We start from the raw sequence: 23,029 nt of genomic DNA, 5'->3' as shown, positions 1-23,029 counted from the left end.
GGGGATGATTATAGACTTCCTCCTAGTGAGAAAGAGAGAGAGAGAGGGGATGATTATAGACTTCCTCCTAGTGAGAGAGAGAGAGAGAGGGGATGATTATAGACTTCCTCCTAGTGAGAGAGAGAGAGAGAGAGAGAGAGAGAGGGGATGATTATAGACTTCCTCCTAGTGAGAGAGAGAGAGAGAGAGAGAGAGAGAGAGGATGATTATAGACTTCCTCCTAGAGAGAGAGAGAGAGAGAGAGGGGATGATTATAGACTTCCTCCTAGTGAGAGAGAGAGAGAGAGAGAGAGAGAGGGGATGATTATAGACTTCCTCCTAGTGAGAGAGAGAGAGAGAGAGAGGGATGATTATAGACTTCCTCCTAGTGAGAGAGAGAGAGAGAGGGGATGATTATAGACTTCCTCCTAGTGAGAGAGAGAGAGAGAGGGGTTGATTATAGACTTCCTCCTAGTGAGAGAGAGAGAGGGGATGATTATAGACTTCCTCCTAGTGAGAGAGAGATGATTATAGACTTCCTCCTAGTGAGAGAGAGAGGGATGATTATAGACTTCCTCCTAGTGAGAGAGAGAGGGGATGATTATAGACTTCCTCCTAGTGAGAGAGAGAGGGGATGATTATAGACTTCCTCCTAGTGAGAGAGAGAGGGGATGATTATAGACTTCCTCCGAGTGAGAGAGAGAGGGGATGAATATAGACTTCCTCCAGCCATTACTGGATCCTTTATTCATCCTGGTGAGTCATCATTGTGAACAAATGATCTGCTATAATAATCACAACCTTGTTCAACTGTCTATCTTATTCAGTGTACTTTCAGCAACTACTCATTAACGTAAGGCACCCTGTGCTCATATAACAGTTTATACAGCTATACTGTATTATACGGAATGTGTTCATTGATGCCTAGTGACAGACCTTCTCCAGTTCTTTCTGGGGAGCTCCCTCTTTCCTCAGTCGGTCCAGCTCAATACACTTAGCGTGGTATCCCTCCCTGAACTTCTGGAGGTGACCACTCTGCACCTGGACGGCCTGAACAGCGTCCAGGGTCCCCACCTGCTCCTCCTTGGTCTGTGAGAAACACACCATGCACATATTATTAAAATGTTCATTATATATTTAAGCCATAATGCCTGAGGGGGTGTGGTATATGGCCATATACCACAGCTAAGGGCAGTTCTTACGCACAACGCAACATGGAGTGCCTGGATACAGCCCTTAGCCGTGGTATATTGGCCATATATCACAAACCCCGAGGCGCCTTACTGCTATTATAAACTGGTTACCAACATAATTAGAGCAGAAAAAAATGTATGTTCTCTCATACCCGTTGTATACGGTCTGATATACCATGGCTTTCAGCCAATCAGCATTCAGGGCTCAAACCACCCAGTTTATAATATAATATAGTGAATGATGTGGGGGATAGAGGGGTCGTGATCATAGAAAAATATGGTGAGAAGTGTTACCTTGCGATGAACTTTGACCTGCTCGTCACCATACTTGTTGATGTCCCGGATGAGGTCATTCATTTTACGCATCAGCTCCAGGTGGCAGAGAGCCAGCTTGTCGGATGACACCCGGAACAAGTCCCACATAGGAGCAAACGTCCTGTGAGACATAGAGCAATAAGTCACCTACAGTACAAGGTCCTAACACCAACATCGTGTTTTTTAAAAATCTAATAATCACATACATTAACAGATGCGATTTCATACATTTTGTTTGAACGGTAATATGACATTAAAGTTAAATATTTATGGTGCATTTCTAGAGTTAAACAAACCATAGCAGGCCAGGGTCTATGGTTTACTGGGTCGTAGCAGGCCGGGGTCTACGACCCAGTAAACCATAGACCCTGGCCTGCTATGACCCAGTAAACCATAGACCCTGGCCAAGAGAATCAAACCATACAGACAAACTCCTGTAAATCCTATAGGCACCCTGCCAGCATATGAAACAGTTGATTTCATTTTAAACTGAGATGTTGATGTCAAGAGTTTTCTAACATACTCACCCTAGTGGGCTTCCATTGCTTGCCATTTTGGCCAGTTTGCTCATGGACTTGGAGTAGGTCTCCTCGATGGCAGCCCTGAGAACCACAGATAGATCGATATATTCCTGAAGAGCCCGTGGCTGGTAAGTAACAAACCAGGCAGAGTGATGGTCTATGAGGTCTCAGCCTTGGAAATCCTGCATCCAACTACAGATAAATCTAAACTCGTCCCCTTCCGGCTCACACAAAACAACTGCATATCTTACTAGCATAATGTCATATTATCATGTACAGAGCAGAATAAAGCACAAACAACCAGGCAAAGGGAAAATAAATATTTAGCTTCAATCCTGTAAATGTTGCCCTGACCCAAATGTAAATAATAAAATGGCCTCAATTCTGCAGGAGGAACATACATCTTTAATACCCATCTGTAGCACCCACGGAGAAGAAAGTAGATCAGTATATCTGGGGGGTAACAACCCCCTCTCACCCTGACAAGGAAAGAGCAATGTAATAAACAAACAAATCAGTGCAGTTTCACAGGCCTCCGGCAACAGACACAGCTCTTTATGGAGAACAAGTACACCTTGAAGAGGGGTAGCTAGGCCTACAAAGGGTTAGAATACATGACATTCAACTTTTAGATACATAGAACATCCAGATTGAGAAAGAGCTCCTCTGCACTGAGCGTGGGGAACCAATCAGCTCAATGGGTTGGTTACTCTGTCTGTCATGAGGGGGATCTTCCCTGCAATGTCTTGTTTCATTTCCTGACTGACACTTTGTTCTCTCCAAGTAGATAACTGAATTTCCTCCCTTCTGTGGGGAATCTGCAGTGGTTCGGATCTTATGAATAAAAGTCAAGACTATGACATTGGTCTGACAGTGCAGGTTGTTGTCTTCCCCTCTGGGGAGAAAAGCCCTGTAAGGCCCAGGCTTAAATACTACAATGAGTGTTCAACTTCCAGCTAATTGACTCATTAACAGACTGAATAAAGACAGACGATTTCTGGGAAAACAATCCAGGAGGATTATTCAGACTGACATGTTACCGGAGCTGAGTGCCCAGATAACAGGCAAACACACAGCTACTGCAAGTGTGTGTGTATATTTGTATAGTAAGACAGGGAGCTCCTTGTCTTGAGGGCCATGTCTTGTATTGCGTGAGAGTGTGTGTGTCTCTCTTAACACTCCCATGTGCTGGCCTGAGTTCAAATGCAGCCCAGTTATGTGGATTAGAAGGCAGGGGAGACTGATAGTGCAGAGGAAGGGCTCGAAGACATGACTATGAAAGGAAGCGACAAGGCCCTGTAGCCAGTATTGGAATCAGTCTTTTTAAAAAGGCAAACTTCAAAACATTTATGAGCGTTTAGAAAAATGACTTTTTGAAATGGATGGATGAGTTGAAAGGCAAACTGATTAAGAAACATCACTCCCACGTCACTCATGTACCACCTCTCCGGAACATCCCAGCCCAAACAACACCTCACCTCTCACGGACAAACTCTGCCAGCTCCTTGGTTGCAATCTGGCCATGCTTCATGTTGTGGTACAACACATCAAAACCTGCATTCTTCTCCCCCTGCAAAAAGCACAGACAACACCTTGGTGAGCCACAGAATTAGATTGTACTGCATCTAAGGGATTTATAGATTCCTCAACATGAAAGATGTGACAAATAGCAGGCGATGGCAGACAAACCTACGACCTCAGGAAATAGAGGTTTTTCTTATTTAAATTCACTCAACACTTCTGTTACTTATTCATTGAGGACCCTTGGAGCATAGTAGCATTGAACACAAACAAAACAAATACTGTTTTCTTTCATCATGACCTTTAAAATATTGTGGATGTTTCTCTTGTTGTTAAGCAACCAGAACCAAGGTTGACACAGGGTTGGAGAAAACAGACATGACTTTCTCTCTCCAACAGAAGTATGCCTGGGAGCTGGTGATGCCATAAACACAACTCATGTTGTTTTCTTCCATGACCTTTAATACTGTGGCTGTCTTCTTGTTTCGCTCAGTGGGGAACCACAATCATGACACTGGTTTAAGGAAACAGAAATACATTTTTCATAGACAGGCCGACTGCAAGCCGAGTTGTTCTTCAGAAAGTCATTTTCATTGGCCGAAGTAGTCTTTCCACAGGGTCCATGCAAATTTCAGATCTATTGTTCTATAGCATTAAATCAGAATTTGCATTGACCCAAAGTGTGCAGAAACTTTCTCCTTTTGTATTCCTGCACCTTAGCAGCCTTGTGCAGATTTCATCAAGACTGGCACAGGGAAGGCAATGTGAACTAGAAGTTTAAATCAGGATTCCCTTCCTACAGACAATACAACAACAACAAAGAGTTATCACATAACAGCAGAGTTAACAGAGGCAGTGTTAAAAATAGCCTGTTCCTTGAAGCCCCCACTTTGATGTCAACAGCGGGGCGTTGTGTAGGCTGTCCTGACAGGCAGGTGGCTGCACCTCAACACTAGAAATACCCTGCTAGAGAGGGACACGCTTTTAGTAGCAGGGGAATGGCTGGAATGCCAAGGTTCCCAGAGAGAAGCTAGGAGTAGGCCAACACCACAGTTAGACACCACAACACCAGTTACAGACACCACAGTTACAGACACCACAACACCACAGTTACAGACACCACACACACACCACCACAGTTACACACAAACACCACCACAGTTAGACACACACCACCACAGTTACAGACACCACACACACACACACCACCACAGTTACAGACACCACACACACACCACCACAGTTACAGACACCACACACACACACCACCACAGTTACAGACACCACACACACACCACCACAGTTACAGACACCACACACACACACACACACACACACACACACCACCACAGTTACAGACACCACACACACACCACCACAGTTACAGACACCACACACACACACACACACACACACCACCACAGTTACAGACACCACACACACACACACACACACACACCACCACAGTTACAGACACCACACACACACACACCACCACAGTTACAGACACCACACACACACCACCACAGTTACAGACACCACACACACACCACCACAGTTACAGACACCACACACACCACCACAGTTACAGACACCACACACACACACCACCACAGTTACAGACACCACACACACACCACCACAGTTAGACACCACACACACACCACCACAGTTACAGACACCACACACACACCACCACAGTTACAGACACCACACACACACCACCACAGTTACAGACACCACACACACACCACCAGTCACCACACACACACCACCACAGTTACAGACACCACACACACACCACCACAGTTACAGACACCACACACACACACACACACACCACCACAGTTACAGACACCACACACACACCACCACAGTTACAGACACCACACACACACCACCACAGTTAGACACCACACACACACACACACACCACCACAGTTACAGACACCACACACACCACCACAGTTACAGACACCACACACACAACCACAGTTACAGACACCACACACACACACCACCACAGTTACAGACACCACACACACACCACCACAGTTACAGACACCACACACACACCACCACAGTTACAGACACCACACACACACCACCACAGTTACAGACACCACACACACACCACCACAGTTACAGACACCACACACACACCACCACAGTTACAGACACCACACACACACCACCACAGTTACAGACACCACACACACACCACCACAGTTACAGACACCACACACACACACACACACCACCACAGTTACAGACACCACACACACACACACACACCACCACAGTTACAGACACCACACACACACACCACCACAGTTACAGACACCACACACACACACACACACCACCACAGTTACAGACACCACACACACACACACCACCACAGTTACAGACACCACACACACACACACACCACCACAGTTACAGACACCACACACACACACCACCACAGTTACAGACACCACACACACACACACCACCACAGTTACAGACACCACACACACACCACCACAGTTACAGACACCACACACACACACACCACCACAGTTAAAGACACCACCACAGATAAAGACACCACACACACACCACCACAGTTACAGACACCACACACACACACACCACCACAGTTACAGACACCACACACACACACACACACACACACAGTTACAGACACCACACACACACACACCACAGTTACAGACACCACACACACACACACACACACACACACACCACCACAGTTACAGACACCACACACACCACCACAGTTACAGACACCACACACACACCACCACAGTTAAAGACACCACCACAGTTACAGACACCACACACACACCACCACAGTTACAGACACCACACACACACACACCACCACAGTTACAGACACCACACACACACACACACCACCACAGTTACAGACACCACACACACCACCACAGTTACAGACACCACACACACACACACACACACACACCACAGTTAAACACCACACACACACACCACCACAGTTACAGACACCACACACACACACACCACCACAGTTACAGACACCACACACACACACACACCACCACAGTTACAGACACCACACACACACACACACCACCACAGTTACAGACACCACACACACACCACCACAGTTACAGACACCACACACACACCACCACAGTTACAGACACCACACACACACACACACACCACCACAGTTACAGACACCACACACACACCACCACAGTTACAGACACCACACACACACCACCACAGTTACAGACAGCACACACACAACACCACAGTTACAGACACCACACACACAACACCAGTTACAGACACCACACACACACACCACCAGTTACAGACACCACACACACACACACCACCACAGTTACAGACACACACCACCACAGTTACAGACACACACACCACCACAGTTACAGACACCACACACACACACACACACACACACCACCACAGTTACAGACACACACCACCACAGTTACAGACACACACACCACCACAGTTACAGACACACACACCACCACAGTTACAGACACCACACACACACACACACCACCACAGTTACAGACACCACACACACAACACCAGTTACAGACACCACACACACACAACACCACAGTTACAGACACCACACACACACACACACACACCACCACAGTTAGACACCACACACACACACACACCACCACAGTTACAGACACACACACCACCACAGTTAGACACCACACACACACACACACACACCACAGTTACAGACACCACACACACACCACCACAGTTACACACACACACACCACCACAGTTACAGACACACGCACCACCACAGTTAGACACCACACACACACACACCACCACAGTTACAGACACCACACACGCCACCACCACAGTTATAGACACCACACACACACACACACACACACCACAGTTAGACACACCACACACACACCACCACAGTTACAGACACACCACCACAGTTACAGACACCACACACACCACCACAGTTACAGACACCACAGTTACACACACACACCACCACAGTTACACACACACACACCACCACCACAGTTACAGACACACACACCACCACAGTTACAGACACCACACACACACACACACACCACAGTTACAGACACCACACACACACACCACCACCACAGTTACAGACACCACACACACACACACACCACCACCACAGTTACAGACACCACACACACACACACCACCACCACAGTTACAGACACCACACACACACACCACCACCACAGTTACAGACACCACACACACACACCACCACCACAGTTACAGACACCACACACACACACCACCACCACAGTTACAGACACCACACACACACACCACCACCACAGTTACAGACACCACACACACACACACACACACAACCACAGTTACAGACGCCACACACACACACACCACCACAGTTACAGACACCACAGTTACAGACACCACACACACCACCACAGTTACAGACACCACACACCACCACAGTTAGACACCACACACACACACACCACCACAGTTACAGACACACACCACCACAGTTACAGACACCACACACACACACACACACACACCACCACAGTTACAGACACCACACACACACACACACACCACCACAGTTACAGACACCACACACACACACCACCACAGTTACAGACACCACACACACACCACCACAGTTACAGACACCACACACACACACACACACACCACCACAGTTAGACACCGCACACACACACCACCAGAGTTACAGACACCACACACACACACAACACCACAGTTAGACACCACACACACACACACACACACCACCACAGTTACAGACACACACCACCACAGTTACAGACACCACACACACACACACACACACACCACCACGTACACGGTACCGGTAAAATATGAGCCTATGACAATAATTAATACAAAATGTCAAGAAAATAGTGGGCTGTTACACTAGTATTTATCATTACCGCACACACACACCACCACAGTTACAGACACCACACACACACACCACCACAGTTACAGACACCACACACACACACACACACACACACACACACACCACCACAGTTACAGACACCACACACACACACACCCACCACAGTTAGACACCACACACACACACACACCACCACAGTTACAGGCACACACCACCACAGTTACAGACACCACACACACACACACCACCACAGTTAGACACCACACACACACACACACACCACCACAGTTACAGACACACACCACCACAGTTAGACACCACACACACCACCACAGTTACAGACACCACACACACACACACACACACACACACACCACAGTTAGACACCACACACACACCACCACAGTTACAGACACCACACACACACACACCACCACAGTTACAGACGCCACACACACACAAACCACCACAGTTACAGACGCCACACACACCACCACAGTTACAGACGCCACACCCACCACCACAGTTAGACACCACACACACACCACCACAGTTACAGACACCACACACACACACACCACCACAGTTAGACACCACACACACCACCACAGTTACAGACACCACACACACACACACCACCACAGTTAGACACCACACACACACACACACACACACCACCACAGTTACAGACACACACCACCACAGTTACAGACACCACACACACCACCACAGTTACAGACACCACACACACACACACACACACACACACACACCACAGTTACAGACACACACCACCACAGTTACAGACACCACACACACACACCACAGTTACAACCACACACACACACCACCACAGTTACAGACACCACACACACACCACCACAGTTACAGACACCACACACACACACACCACCACAGTTAGACACCACACACACACACCACCAGAGTTACAGACACACACCACCACAGTTAGACACACACACACACACACACACACCACAGTTACAGACACACACCACCACAGTTACAGACACCACACACACACACACACCACCACAGTTACAGACACCACACACACACACACCACCACAGTTACAGACACCACACACACACACACACACCACCACAGTTAGACACCACACACACACACACACACCACCACAGTTACAGACACACACCACCACAGTTACAGACACCACACACACACACCACCACAGTTACAGACACACACCACCACAGTTACAGACACCACACACACACACCACCACAGTTACAGACACCACACACACACACACCACAGTTACAGACACCACACACACACACACACACCACCACAGTTACAGACGCCACACACACACACACACCACCACAGTTAGACACCACAGTTACAGACACCACACACACCACCACAGTTACAGACACCACACACCACCACAGTTACAGACACCACACACACACACACACACACACACACACACACACACACACCACAGTTAGACACCACACACACACACCACCACAGTTACAGACACACACCACCACAGTTACAACCACACACACACACACACACACACACACCACCACAGTTACAGACACCACACACACACACACCACCACAGTTAGACACCACACACACACACACACACACACACACACCACAGTTACAGACACCACACACACACACACCACCACAGTTACAGACGCCACACACACACACCACCACAGTTACAGACACCACAGTTACAGACACCACACACACCACCACAGTTACAGACACCACACACCACCACAGTTACAGACACCACACACACACACCACCACAGTTAGACACCACACACACACACACACACACCACCACAGTTACAGACACACACCACCACAGTTACAGACACCACACACACACACACACCACCACAGTTACAGACACACACCACCACAGTTAGACACCACACACACACCACCACAGTTACAGACACCACACACACACACACAACCACAGTTACAGACACCACACACACACACACCACCACAGTTACAGACGCCACACACACCACCACAGTTACAGACGCCACACACACCACCACAGTTACAGACGCCACACACACCACCACAGTTACAGACGCCACACACACCACCACAGTTACAGACGCCACACACACCACCACAGTTACAGACACCACACACACACACCACCACAGTTAGACACCACACACACACACCACCACAGTTACAGACACACACCACCACAGTTACAGACACCACACACACCACCACAGTTAGACACCACACACACACCACCACAGTTACAGACACACACCACCACAGTTACAGACACCACACACACACACCACCACAGTTACAGACACCACACACACACACACACACACCACCACAGTTACAGACACCACACACACACCACAGTTACAGACACCACACACACACACACACACACACACCACCACAGTTAGACACCACACACACCAGAGTTAGACACCACACACACACACACCACCACAGTTACAGACACACACCACCACAGTTACAGACACACACCACCACAGTTACAGACACCACACACACACACACACACACCACAGTTACAACCACACACACACACACACCACAGTTAGACACCACACACACACACACACACACCACCACAGTTACAGACACACACCACCACAGTTACAGACACCACACACACACACCACCACAGTTACAGACACCACACACACACACACACACACCACCACAGTTACAGACACCACACACACACACACACACACACACACACCACCACAGTTACAGACACCACACACACACCACCACAGTTGACACCACACACACACCACCACAGTTACAGACGCCACACACACCACCACAGTTAGACGCCACACACACCACCACAGTTAGACGCCACACACACCACCACAGTTACAGACACCACACACACACACACACACCACCACAGTTACAGACACCACACACACACACCACCACAGTTACAGACACCACACACACCACCACAGTTACAGACACCACACACACACACACACCACCACAGTTACAGACACCACACACACACACACCACCACAGTTAGACACCACACACACACACACCACCACAGTTACAGACACACACCACCACAGTTACAGACACCACACACACCACAGTTAGACACCACACACACACACACACCACCACAGTTACAGACACACACCACCACAGTTACAGACACCACACACACACACACACACACCACCACAGTTAGACACCACACACACCAGAGTTAGACACCACACACACACACACACCACCACAGTTACAGACACACACCACCACAGTTACAGACACACACCACCACAGTTACAGACACCACACACACACACACCACACACACCACAGTTACAGACACCACACACACACACACACACCACAGTTAGACACCACACACACACACACACACCACCACAGTTACAGACACACACCACCACAGTTAGACGCCACACACACCACCACAGTTACAGACGCCACACACACACACACACACACCACCACAGTTACAGACACCACACACACACCACCACAGTTACAGACACCACACACACCACCACAGTTACAGACACCACACACACACACACCACCACAGTTAGACACCACACACACCAGAGTTAGACACCACACACACACACACACACCACCACAGTTACAGACACACACCACCACAGTTACAGACACACACCACCACAGTTACAGACACCACACACACACACACACACACACACACACACCACCACAGTTACAGACACCACACACACACACCACCACAGTTACAGACACCACACACACACACACCACAGTTACAGACACCACACACACACACACACACACACCACCACAGTTAGACACCACACACACCAGAGTTAGACACCACACACACACACACACCACCACAGTTACAGACACACACCACCACAGTTACAGACACACACCACCACAGTTACAGACACCACACACACACACACACCACAGTTAGACACCACACACACACACACCACCACAGTTAGACACCACACACACACACACACCACCACAGTTACAGACACACACCACCACAGTTACAGACACCACACACACCACCACAGTTAGACACCACACACACACACACACCACCACAGTTACAGACACACACCACCACAGTTACAGACACCACACACACACACACACACACACACACAGTTACAGACACCACACACACACACACACACACACACACACCACCACAGTTACAGACACCACACACCACAGTTACAGACACCACACACACACACCACCACAGTTAGACACCACACACACCAGAGTTAGACACCACACACACACACACACACCACCACAGTTACAGACACACACCACCACAGTTACAGACACCACACACACACACACACCACCACAGTTACAGACACACACCACCACAGTTACAGACACCACACACACACACCACCACAGTTACAGACACCACACACACACACACACACACACCACAGTTACAGACGCCACACACACACACCACCACAGTTACAGACGCCACACACACACACCACCACAGTTACAGACGCCACACACACACCACCACAGTTACAGACGCCACACACACCACCACAGTTACAGACGCCACACACACCACCACAGTTACAGACGCCACACACATCACCACAGTTACAGACGCCACACACACACACACACACACACCACCACAGTTACAGACACCACACACACCACCACAGTTACAGACACCACACACACACACACACCACCACAGTTACAGACACCACACACACACACACACCACCACAGTTAGACACCACACACACAAACACAATCGTTGCTTTGAGACGTCGGTCTACTCAGGCAGGAGAGTGGTGATGGGCTGATGGCCTCAGTAGGGGTCAAAGGATTTGGATTCAAATCCAGGGTTAAAAGTAAGGCGGTACGGTCTGGTACGCCGTCCCAGCAAAATAAATAGTGGAGGTACACGGTACCGGTAAAATATGAGCCTATGACAATAATTAATACAAAATGTCAAGAAAACAGTGGGCTGTTACACTAGTATTTATCATTACCGCATGTCAGAGGCATGAAAAACAGGTGGTATAACTCCAAAATGTGATGTGGTTTGACGAGAACACACATTTTGCCGAGGCAGAGAAGTGTGGGCGACACAGAGACGCGTGCGGACAGTAATGGACACTTCCATTCTGTCCTAATGACAATCGCCACATGTCATTACACTTGTTGGTGTTTTGTTTCCGTTCACCACTGTTTAGAAGATATTGTGAGTGGATGAACGTGCCCGGGTAACCTCGTAAAGGAGCCCTTTGATGGGATCCTTTTATAAATCAGATGGAAACATCATGACTGGTTGCGTTTATGCCACAATTAAAGGAAAACATTGTATTTTTTTTAAGTTACATTTCAAATCTTTATGACTAGGCCCACAGAGATCCTATTGAATTAATAGGGGTTCTATACGTAATACATAGAGGTCCCGTACCAGGAGGAAATTACATCTACTCTCATCCCTGGTTCAAACCCATTTGATTAGTTAACTACAGACATGCAGTCAGTGGTGTAAAGTACGTAAGTAAAAATACCCAACAAAAAACTACTTAAGTAGTACTTTAAAGTATCTGTACTTTACTACTCATATTTTTGACAACTTTTACTTCACTATGTTCCAACAGAAAATAAAGGTACTTTTTACCCAAAAGTACTCACTACATGTGAAATGCTTAGCAGGACAGGAAATTGATCCAATTTATGCACTTATTAAGAGAACACCTGGCCATCCCTCTGACCTGCCAGACTCACTAAACACAAATGCATCTTTTGTAAATTGTCTGAGTGTTGGAGTGTGCCCCTGGCGATCCGTACATTTAAATTCAAACACAAAGTAAATGGTGCCGTCTGCTTTGCTTAATAAGGAATTTGAAATTATTTATACTTTTACTTTTGATACTTAAGTATATTTTAGCAATTACATTTACTTTTAATACCAAAGTATATTTACAACCAAATACTTTTAGACTTTTACTAAAGTAGTATTTTACTGTTACTTGAGTAACCTTCTATTAAGGTATCGGGTACTTTTTCCACCACTGCATGCAGTACACTAGTTAAATGCAGAGATTTGAATTCACATGTGATTCTCCAATACCTTTCCTTCTCTATGGAAGTGAAATTAAGCCATAGTCTTTGTCCATCCCTCTCTCCCTTCTGCACCCAGAGGAAGGTGACCTGCCCTGCTCAGCCCGAAACACAAAGCAGGTATATAGTTCCCTTCACTATGCTAACCTCTCTGACTAGGTGCTGTATCCCCAGTGTGAATGCCACACACAATCTAAAACATAGCCTACAGTATTATCATATAAGGCATTGCTGATCATTAAAACATATTAGCAAATAGCCAAAAACAAAGCAACAATGATATTCAATCACCAGGTCCCAAGCAGTCATCCATGCAGTGAATGTAAGGATGAGTGACAGGTGATTTGCAGAAAAGGAATCCCAAACAAACAATACACAAAGCTACTACTGTTCAAGTCAGTCCAACTGCCAAACAACTTCTCTGTGAAAGGAGCTAAAGACACACCAAGGCCTTAGTCAGCTAGACATTAAAGGCTTATTTCACAAAAACACAATAGCCTAATCTAAAGAGTCAGGCCTAATTCCCATTTCTGGTCTCAATCGAAGCTGATAACTATGGACACATTTGTGCTTTAGAAATTAGTATGAACATTATTTTGTCAGCTAATGAAAACAATAGGTACATTTAATATAGTGTCTAGGCTTTATGAACAACTCCTATAATGCCGTTGTTTCCTGAAAGGAGAAATAACGACTGGCTAAAATCGGGACTCCCTAAAAACACAATACAAGTGACTTTTTGAAGCAGGTTAGGAGAGCATTAGGAACCCTTTTTCTAACCTTAACCTAATTCTCCTAACCAGCTGTTAATTCTCCCACCCTGGTACGACAAAGTCGTAGCTGTATCGAAGTGGCATGTTCCTCAGGTAACAGACACAGTGAGCTCTTTCATTAATGTGACAGACGTGTTTGTTTGTGTATGTATGTTTCGAGATGTCAGTATCGCACCCTAAAAGAAATGTATAATCCAAAGATGTCCTAAGAGTTAAATCCATGACTAGAATGATGAATTATAGCTAAACCCATCATGTTCCATCTGAGATCATTCATCACACAGACCTGTTTCATATTCCACACCATGACCAGCAGTCATTGACAGTTATTTTTCAGTCTGATTTATGCAGCTCCCCTAAGAAAGTTTTGCTCATGCAAGAGAGAGCTCATTACAATGACAATGTGATCTGTGGGAGACGAGAGGAGCGACAGAGGGTCTGTGTGGAGGCACCCAGACAACTCAACTTTCTCACCATGGCTGAGATTCATTAGTACTCCATGCAACACAGAGCAGCATTGTCTGTCAGTCCAGTCAGGTAATGCCCAGGTTCATGTTTTACAGGTTTTAGCTACAGTCGTTGTTTAACACATCACCGGACCCATCTGTTTCTCCTGAGGAGCAGGGTGCCCCTTGGGAGGTTTGGGTTGGGGGTCTGCTCACTCACTCCTTCCAGAACATCCTAAACTCTCACCCAGCGAGCGGTGCTCCCACATCCAGCAGCCTCCCCTCTCTCTCTCCCTCCCTGCCCACTGCAGTTAGCCAATCAAGACTTGCTGCCCCATTTCATCTTTGTACTGTGCAGCGCAGCCAGCTAACGACTCTCACTTGTTTCAAATTAGAAGTATCCCTGGCTTTCCCCCTCAGGCATGAACAAAAATAATTACTGTACAAACGAGGCCTGGGATGCTCCTTTAAACGGTGTGCTGGAAGGCAGGCCTCATTGGGAACTGGCGTGGTTAAATAAAGAAGCCGTGTCTGGATCCCCCTGCTAGAGCGTGTCCGGCTTAATTAGGTAAGTGTGGTTACCTCCTTGGCCAGTTACAAGAGTTGTGGTTAAACACCAGTGTAGCGCTGCACTATGGGAAGCAGGTTCTGTGGCCAGAGTAGCAGCGAGTAGCAGTGTCTTAGTGAGGGGATCTGGTGTCGGAGGACATTTTTGTGCTGTGATGCAGGGGGGGCACACAGTAACAGAACAGACCTGGCACACAGTAACAGAACAGAAAGTCTGTCCCTCTCTCACTGGTCAGCAGAATAAACAACCCTGCCTTCCAATCCATTGATCAACAACTCCATCAGGCCTGGCTAGTGAAGGACATTTCAAATCAAATGTATTTATAAAGCCCTTTTTACGTCAGCCGATGTCAAAGTGCATACATTTCCTACCCTATTTTCAGAGTTGTATATAATATATGTGGTATGACATGACATAGTAGGCCTATATGGTATGACAATGATAACATAGTTGGAGAGACCCAGGTTAGTATCCGTGGAAAGAGACCGTCTAGCTGACTCATGGAGGTTTTGTGCTTACGGGCAATCCCACGGAAGAGTGTCAGCAACACCCCTAGTATCTCAGCACACCACTTCCGCATCTAAAGGACTGCCTCACTGAGTCCCCAAAACAACCCATCACCTACACTAGTTGATACCTGGTCCATAGCGCCTGGGAGAGACCAGCAGTATCCCTGTGTAGAACTACTCTGGACATCACTTTATGCTGAGATCAGATCACAGCACCGATCCCTGTCCCTGTTGCCACACTGATTAATGGCTTCAGTGCCCCATTGGGCTGCAGGGGAGGGAATGGAGCCCAGCGGTACACGTGAGACCCTGAGTTTAGGACTAACCCATGACAGAGACTGAACACAATGCACACACACCCAAACACACTGCAGTCCGCACTCATGCTTCTATTACCATCACTAGAACACTTGCATCTGGCCTCAGGAACCTGAAGGCAAATTCCCTGAAATGTCTCTATGTAGCGGTACAGTAATCCACTATCCTGCTGCCATTCATCTAATTTAGCAGAGCAAAAGATAGATAGATAGAGAGAGGGTCCTCTGGTAACATTCCTGCCCATCCATCTCAGCCACTGGGTTTACATTCGTCCGCTCCGGACCTTAGAGCCCAGTGAGTCCCAGAGACACAGCCAGGCACAAATTGACGAGGGAAGAGCAGAGGCAACACTGGGTTCATTCTGCTGATTAATGATTGGTTGGGTATAATTCACCTAGGAGAGCAGGGCCCATTTCCTGGAACAGACAGACAGTGTACCTTGATGAGGCCTAGCAGAGAACTATATAAAAAGACATGGATGATTCATCCAACACAAAGTCCTGCTAGAATTCCTAATGGTAGTGCATTAGTGGGTCTAGACTCTGGAGCAACAGACTGAATGGACCGTTCTTCGGTAAAAAGGAGAAATTAAAGGATTCATGGTGTTCAATGCGAGAGCACCCATTCAGCAATTTCAAAGGGGAATTGGATATCAGGGGCATTAACATATCTATATTGGGATCAGTGGCGATTTTAGCATGTAAATCTTGGTAGGGCAAGATGGCATGCATTTTTTTAATGCATGCCAGCAAAGCAATTACACAACACAAACAATACATAAAACGGTGCCTAAACTGTTGGGCCTACATAAAGTTGTCCCAACAGCAGAGCTGTCTTTTCAGCACCATGGAGTGAATCCTTACCACCGATACACGTGGCCATCAGTGGAGCCTTGTCCGGCAACGGAACAGTTCATTCAGCCTCATTTACTGCCTTTAAAAAATAAAAATTTTAGAATGGCTGACTTGCTTAAACAAAATGTGGTTTCTACTGACAATTGAGATATACAAACTATGGCATAAGGGAACGATGAGCAGATAACAGGCAATCTGTAATATCGATTAAGACAATGAGAGAGCGAAGACGGATGTAGTCAATATAATGATTTGTTCAGCACTTTTGAAATGTACAGTGACAGAATTCCGAACATGGGCCATTCTTACAGTATTCTCCCTGTTCACCAAGTCAGAACCGTAGGATAAATAAGGGGGCATATAAGCAGACAATAAAAGCTCTTAGAAATGTCATCATCATCAAATATTGTCTAAAACAGGCTATAGGCTACATGTGCACCACCAAGTCAGAACAGTAGGCTACGTTATGAGGGAGAAAGGGAGAAAATTATTAGGGTGAGGCACATGGGCTACAAACAGCATACACTTAGTATTACTTTCTTAGCTACAGTATACATATCTCCCTGGCATATTACATCATTTATGCAGCAGTATACAAGACATTTTTGGACTCAGTTATGCTGTGCTCACTTGAACAGGAAGGTGGTATTGCAGCCCTTCTTGGGGAATTCTGGAAAAAAAACAAGGTTGAATCATGACGTCAGTGATCTTCAGGTCGGAGCTCTAGAAAGAGGCCAGAGTTCCCGACTTGGAATTCCAAGTTGGATGACCGACCAAAATGTATTCCCCCCCCCCCAGTGAGCCACGGATTCCAAACCACTCATTGTTGAATATGCAATTTCCAACTTGTGTAATGTTTATATCCAATGGCAATGAGCACCGATACATTTTATCTACAATTTCTCCTCATATGACAAGGATTTGTCAGTAGATTGTCCACGTGATTCATGACTGCTTGTCTAGAGGAAAGCTACGATTTTGAAAGTATGATGTTGACATGATCAGTCCAATCAAAGCTACGGTAGATATGTGATTTGACATAATTTTATCTGTGGCCAATGACCTGGAGCTTTCTTGGATGGGCACTTCTAATGTAAATCTATGGCAGCACCCAAGGGGCTTGAACTTACAAGCTCTCCCTGTAGATTTTGTGGTGATGTAGTGTCCCCATGAGTGACAGAACACTGAGCCAATCACAGCGCAACTAGAGAAGATTCCTAACCCCTACGCTCTGTATTTTCCTCTGGCTGCCCCTCCACCACAGAAAGCACTGAGCTAGGCTGAAACACCTGCATTTCGGAGCTGACTTACTCAAGAAAGCAAAGAGACCATGTTTGTACGCGGCTTTATTAACTCAAATGTTGTTTTTTTTACATTGTTTGCAAACTGATATGTGACACGTATTAATGCCAAACAGGTGGGGCTCAAAACAGGTGCCCTGAATGACGGGTCGCCACTGGTTGGGATGAAAACACTGAATGGAGCATTACACCCAAACTGTACTCACCCTTCTTTCATCTGAAAGGAAGGAGTCATTCTACTCCCAAGGACTTGGAGTGAGGACTTCATTAAGAATGCACCTAATCATAACAGATGGCAATTCCTCATCCTTCCCTCTGTTGACTAATTAAGACTAGGAAGAGAAGCCAACATCATTATGTAGATGGAAAATATGGAAGTCACACAGTGCCGCCTGTAGACACAGAATGGTGTTCGACTATCAGAGAGAGTTGCATCCCTCCTGGTTTGAGTTGGAGGGAAGCACCTTTGACCAACCTTTGTTCCACACAATGGAGGTCTCTGCTCCCCTCCATAGGCATGGAGGCCCTGCTGCCTGCAGCCACACAAAGGCAGCCAGGATCACATGACTTGCTGCTGGTCAGCCAGCAGGCAGGCAGAGCAGACAAGACAATCCGACACACTCTGCTCCTCACAACAACACACTCAAAACTGCCTCCGTCACAGTCAGTAACACAACAACTCCACAAAATGAGGACAGAGGGGATCCACCACAGAGAAAGGCTTCATGTACATAGACAAACAAGCACATACTTTCATAATAAGATATCCCTCAACAACGAAACAATACAACTTTAGAGTCTCAAAATGTTGCGACCTATAAAAACCTTTGAATTCCATAAAGGATAGGAATCTAATTTCCTTGAATTTAATTCAAATGGATGGCTGGTATAGTTTCCTCTTTGACTCAATTTTTACTTTAACTTTTTGCCACAGCGTCCTTCCCAAAATATCCTTCCCCTTTCACGGTGAGGGGGCAGTGGCCGTGTACTAGAACTAGGACACACCTGAAATAGCTCAGCCAGGTGTGCAGAGGAGAGCAGTACACAGGCATAGTCCCCCTAGGAGCAGCTGACTAATGTCTTCTCCAGTCTCTCCTATCAGACTAGTGGGGCTACAGTCAGGGTTACATTGCTGTCATGCTTATTATGTACCGTTATTGCACAGGTTATAGGACTGCTAGAACATATTGATGTGGTTCCTGTTGGTCCCTTTTCCAGGCATTGTAAAGATGTGATCTGTGTTCATCTGTGTGTCAGGAATGAACCCTGTGCCCCTACTCCCACCATCACCAAGGAGACTAGTCAGCCTCCGCTCTCTGATTCAGATAGATAACTCAGGAGACAGATTGGTAGAATGCAACATGATATGCTGTATGGTGGTGGTTCAGTATCATTCACAGAATATTCAATCTGAAAGTAAGGCATCATGACTCATGTGTGAATCAGGGAACGGACAGAATTGGCCAGTCAAGCTACATGCATTGGTGTCCATCTACAGAAGAGTTGTACAGCATTATCTGAAGGATAGGACCATGATTTCTACTGTCAGTGTCACATACAGTCTGAGTGTTTGGGTTTTTACTAGCTTCTGCAATCTGCATAGGAATGAGCAGTAAAAGGGTCTAGAGTGTTCATGTATAATGGCCCCCAAAACAAATCATCATAATGCAATCTGACTGTCAGTTGTCACCTCTCCATGTTGAGCTGCCAATGATCCTCATAGAACATAATGGTACATCAAATAGACTCACCCAGAAGTTGTTTTTAAAGAATGCCATCTTCACTCAGAGTTTTATAGGGATCTGCAATAAAGTGAGAGAAGAAAAAATTGTTACAGATGGGCCAGAAACAGAAACTAGCCCCCTGCTCTCCCCTATCAGTGACCAGAGTCAGCCAGTGGCACTGAACCAACATTCACACCAATAATGAGACACCTCTACAAATGGATTGTTGTTTTCACTGTGCTGAATTACTATGGATCTCTTGCTCTTGCAGTGGGCTGAATCTCCCTTTGTACAGGTACTGTAACAATGTATTGGGCTACATGAAAAGCCACCTCTCAGGCCCCAAAACAGACAGTGACACTTTACTGTACAAAGAATAAAGTGGAAACTTCTGAGGCGGTCTTATTAAAAACAAGCTGGCCTAAGCAAGTAGACAATAGATACCTTTAGTTTAATGAAGGCCAGAGTGTCCTGAGGGGACAGCCAGGGTTTCTTTAACAGTTCACTTCAAAAGAGATGGAGAGGCTGACACAGGGGAGGGAGGGGAGATAAGACTGATCTGACACAGCCACCAAGGAGAGTGTGCCCGATCAAGATGAATAAAGATCTCTCCGGTGTGCTCACTCATTCTGGCCATGTGTGCAGTAAAGAGCTGAGGCAATAGCCATACCTCCAATTCAACCCCCTCCCCAGAGTCACCTCCCAGACTGGGCCTGAAGCGATTGACAGCAGAGGGTCTACTAAGGTGAGGACACACAGAAAGAGCCTCTACAACACAGTGACTCAACAAGAACCATGGTCTCTTTTCTGACTATGAAGTGAGATTCGTGACCATGAGCTTCTGTTCTGGCAGAGCAGATTTCAATTGACTGGAGGCAGGAGGAAACATAGCAACAGCTGAACATACACCCCCTGACCCCCTATAGCGTTTCTCCACCCATCCACACTGCCTTCCACTGTGGGGGATTTCATTCCTGCTCAATTAGCGCCTAGCTATCTGCTCATCATGAATAATAGTAGCCTTCCAAGCACATAGCAAAGATGAATGAGTGGAAAAAGTGTGTGACTCTGCAGGCGCAGCGTTTCTCCAGAGAAGGCTGTAGGTTCCCTGTTATTTTGCTGCGAGGAGAGGGTAAGGTATGGTCCTTGCCTGGATGTGTTACATTGTGCTGACGGCAGGGCTTTCCCTCTGCTGGCACAATGGCTGACCCTAGCTCAGGCAGGACAACCTGCTGCTGGACAGGGGCACACACACACAATTAATTAACTCAGCATGGGGACCCTGGAGGGTTCTCGTTTGGCAGCATGGCTTAGGGCTAAAAGTGAGATACAGCAGCCAGCTACAAAGTACCCACTCTGCTCTACAACACTGATAGAGGAGAAGAGGAGAGGTGGAATAAGTTAGACAGAGGGATCTGTTTGGCTGTGTAGCTGGATCACTGGCTAGTGGTGGTGAGTGGTAAGCATAACGTGCCAGCCTTCACACACAGTTGTTGAGAGGAGAGATTGGTGTGGGGCTAGAATCATCAGTGGTGTAGTGGAGGCTATACACAGGAATATTTTTTATTTATTTAACTTGTCAGCGTGTCGCAACTCACGCTGACACGGTCGCCAGGTGTACTGCGTTTCCTCCGACACATTGGTGAAGCTGTCTTCCGGGTTAAGCGAGCAGTGTGGCAAGAAGCAGTGCGGCTTGGTTGGGTTGTGGAGGACTCACGGCTCTCGACCGTCGCCTCTCCCGAGTCCGTACGGGAGTTGCAGTGATGGGACAAGACTAACTACCAATTGGATATCACGAAACTGGGGAGA

General features: G+C 46.9%; 1 protein-coding gene across 7 annotated transcripts in view; it reads right to left on the bottom strand.

The window, feature by feature from the left end:
- Positions 1 to 23,029, bottom strand: part of LOC112261780 (F-BAR domain only protein 1) — a 78,120-nt gene that overhangs the window by 41,983 nt on the left and 13,108 nt on the right. For all 7 annotated transcript variants that reach the window (XM_042309392.1, XM_042309523.1, XM_042309465.1 and 4 more), the window contains exons 2-6: positions 21,248 to 21,298; positions 3,487 to 3,578; positions 2,015 to 2,089; positions 1,467 to 1,608; positions 916 to 1,068 (exon numbers count right to left, since the gene is read on the bottom strand). In XM_042309392.1, the coding sequence (XP_042165326.1) occupies positions 916 to 1,068; positions 1,467 to 1,608; positions 2,015 to 2,089; positions 3,487 to 3,578; positions 21,248 to 21,274 (489 nt within the window). In that variant the 5' untranslated portion in view covers positions 21,275 to 21,298. The remainder of the gene's footprint in view (positions 1 to 915; positions 1,069 to 1,466; positions 1,609 to 2,014; positions 2,090 to 3,486; positions 3,579 to 21,247; positions 21,299 to 23,029) is intronic.

Source organism: Oncorhynchus tshawytscha, linkage group LG01 (genome assembly GCF_018296145.1).
Source record: "Oncorhynchus tshawytscha isolate Ot180627B linkage group LG01, Otsh_v2.0, whole genome shotgun sequence".
Lineage (NCBI taxonomy): Eukaryota > Metazoa > Chordata > Actinopteri > Salmoniformes > Salmonidae > Oncorhynchus > Oncorhynchus tshawytscha.
This window is presented reverse-complemented; position numbering and strand designations above follow the sequence as displayed.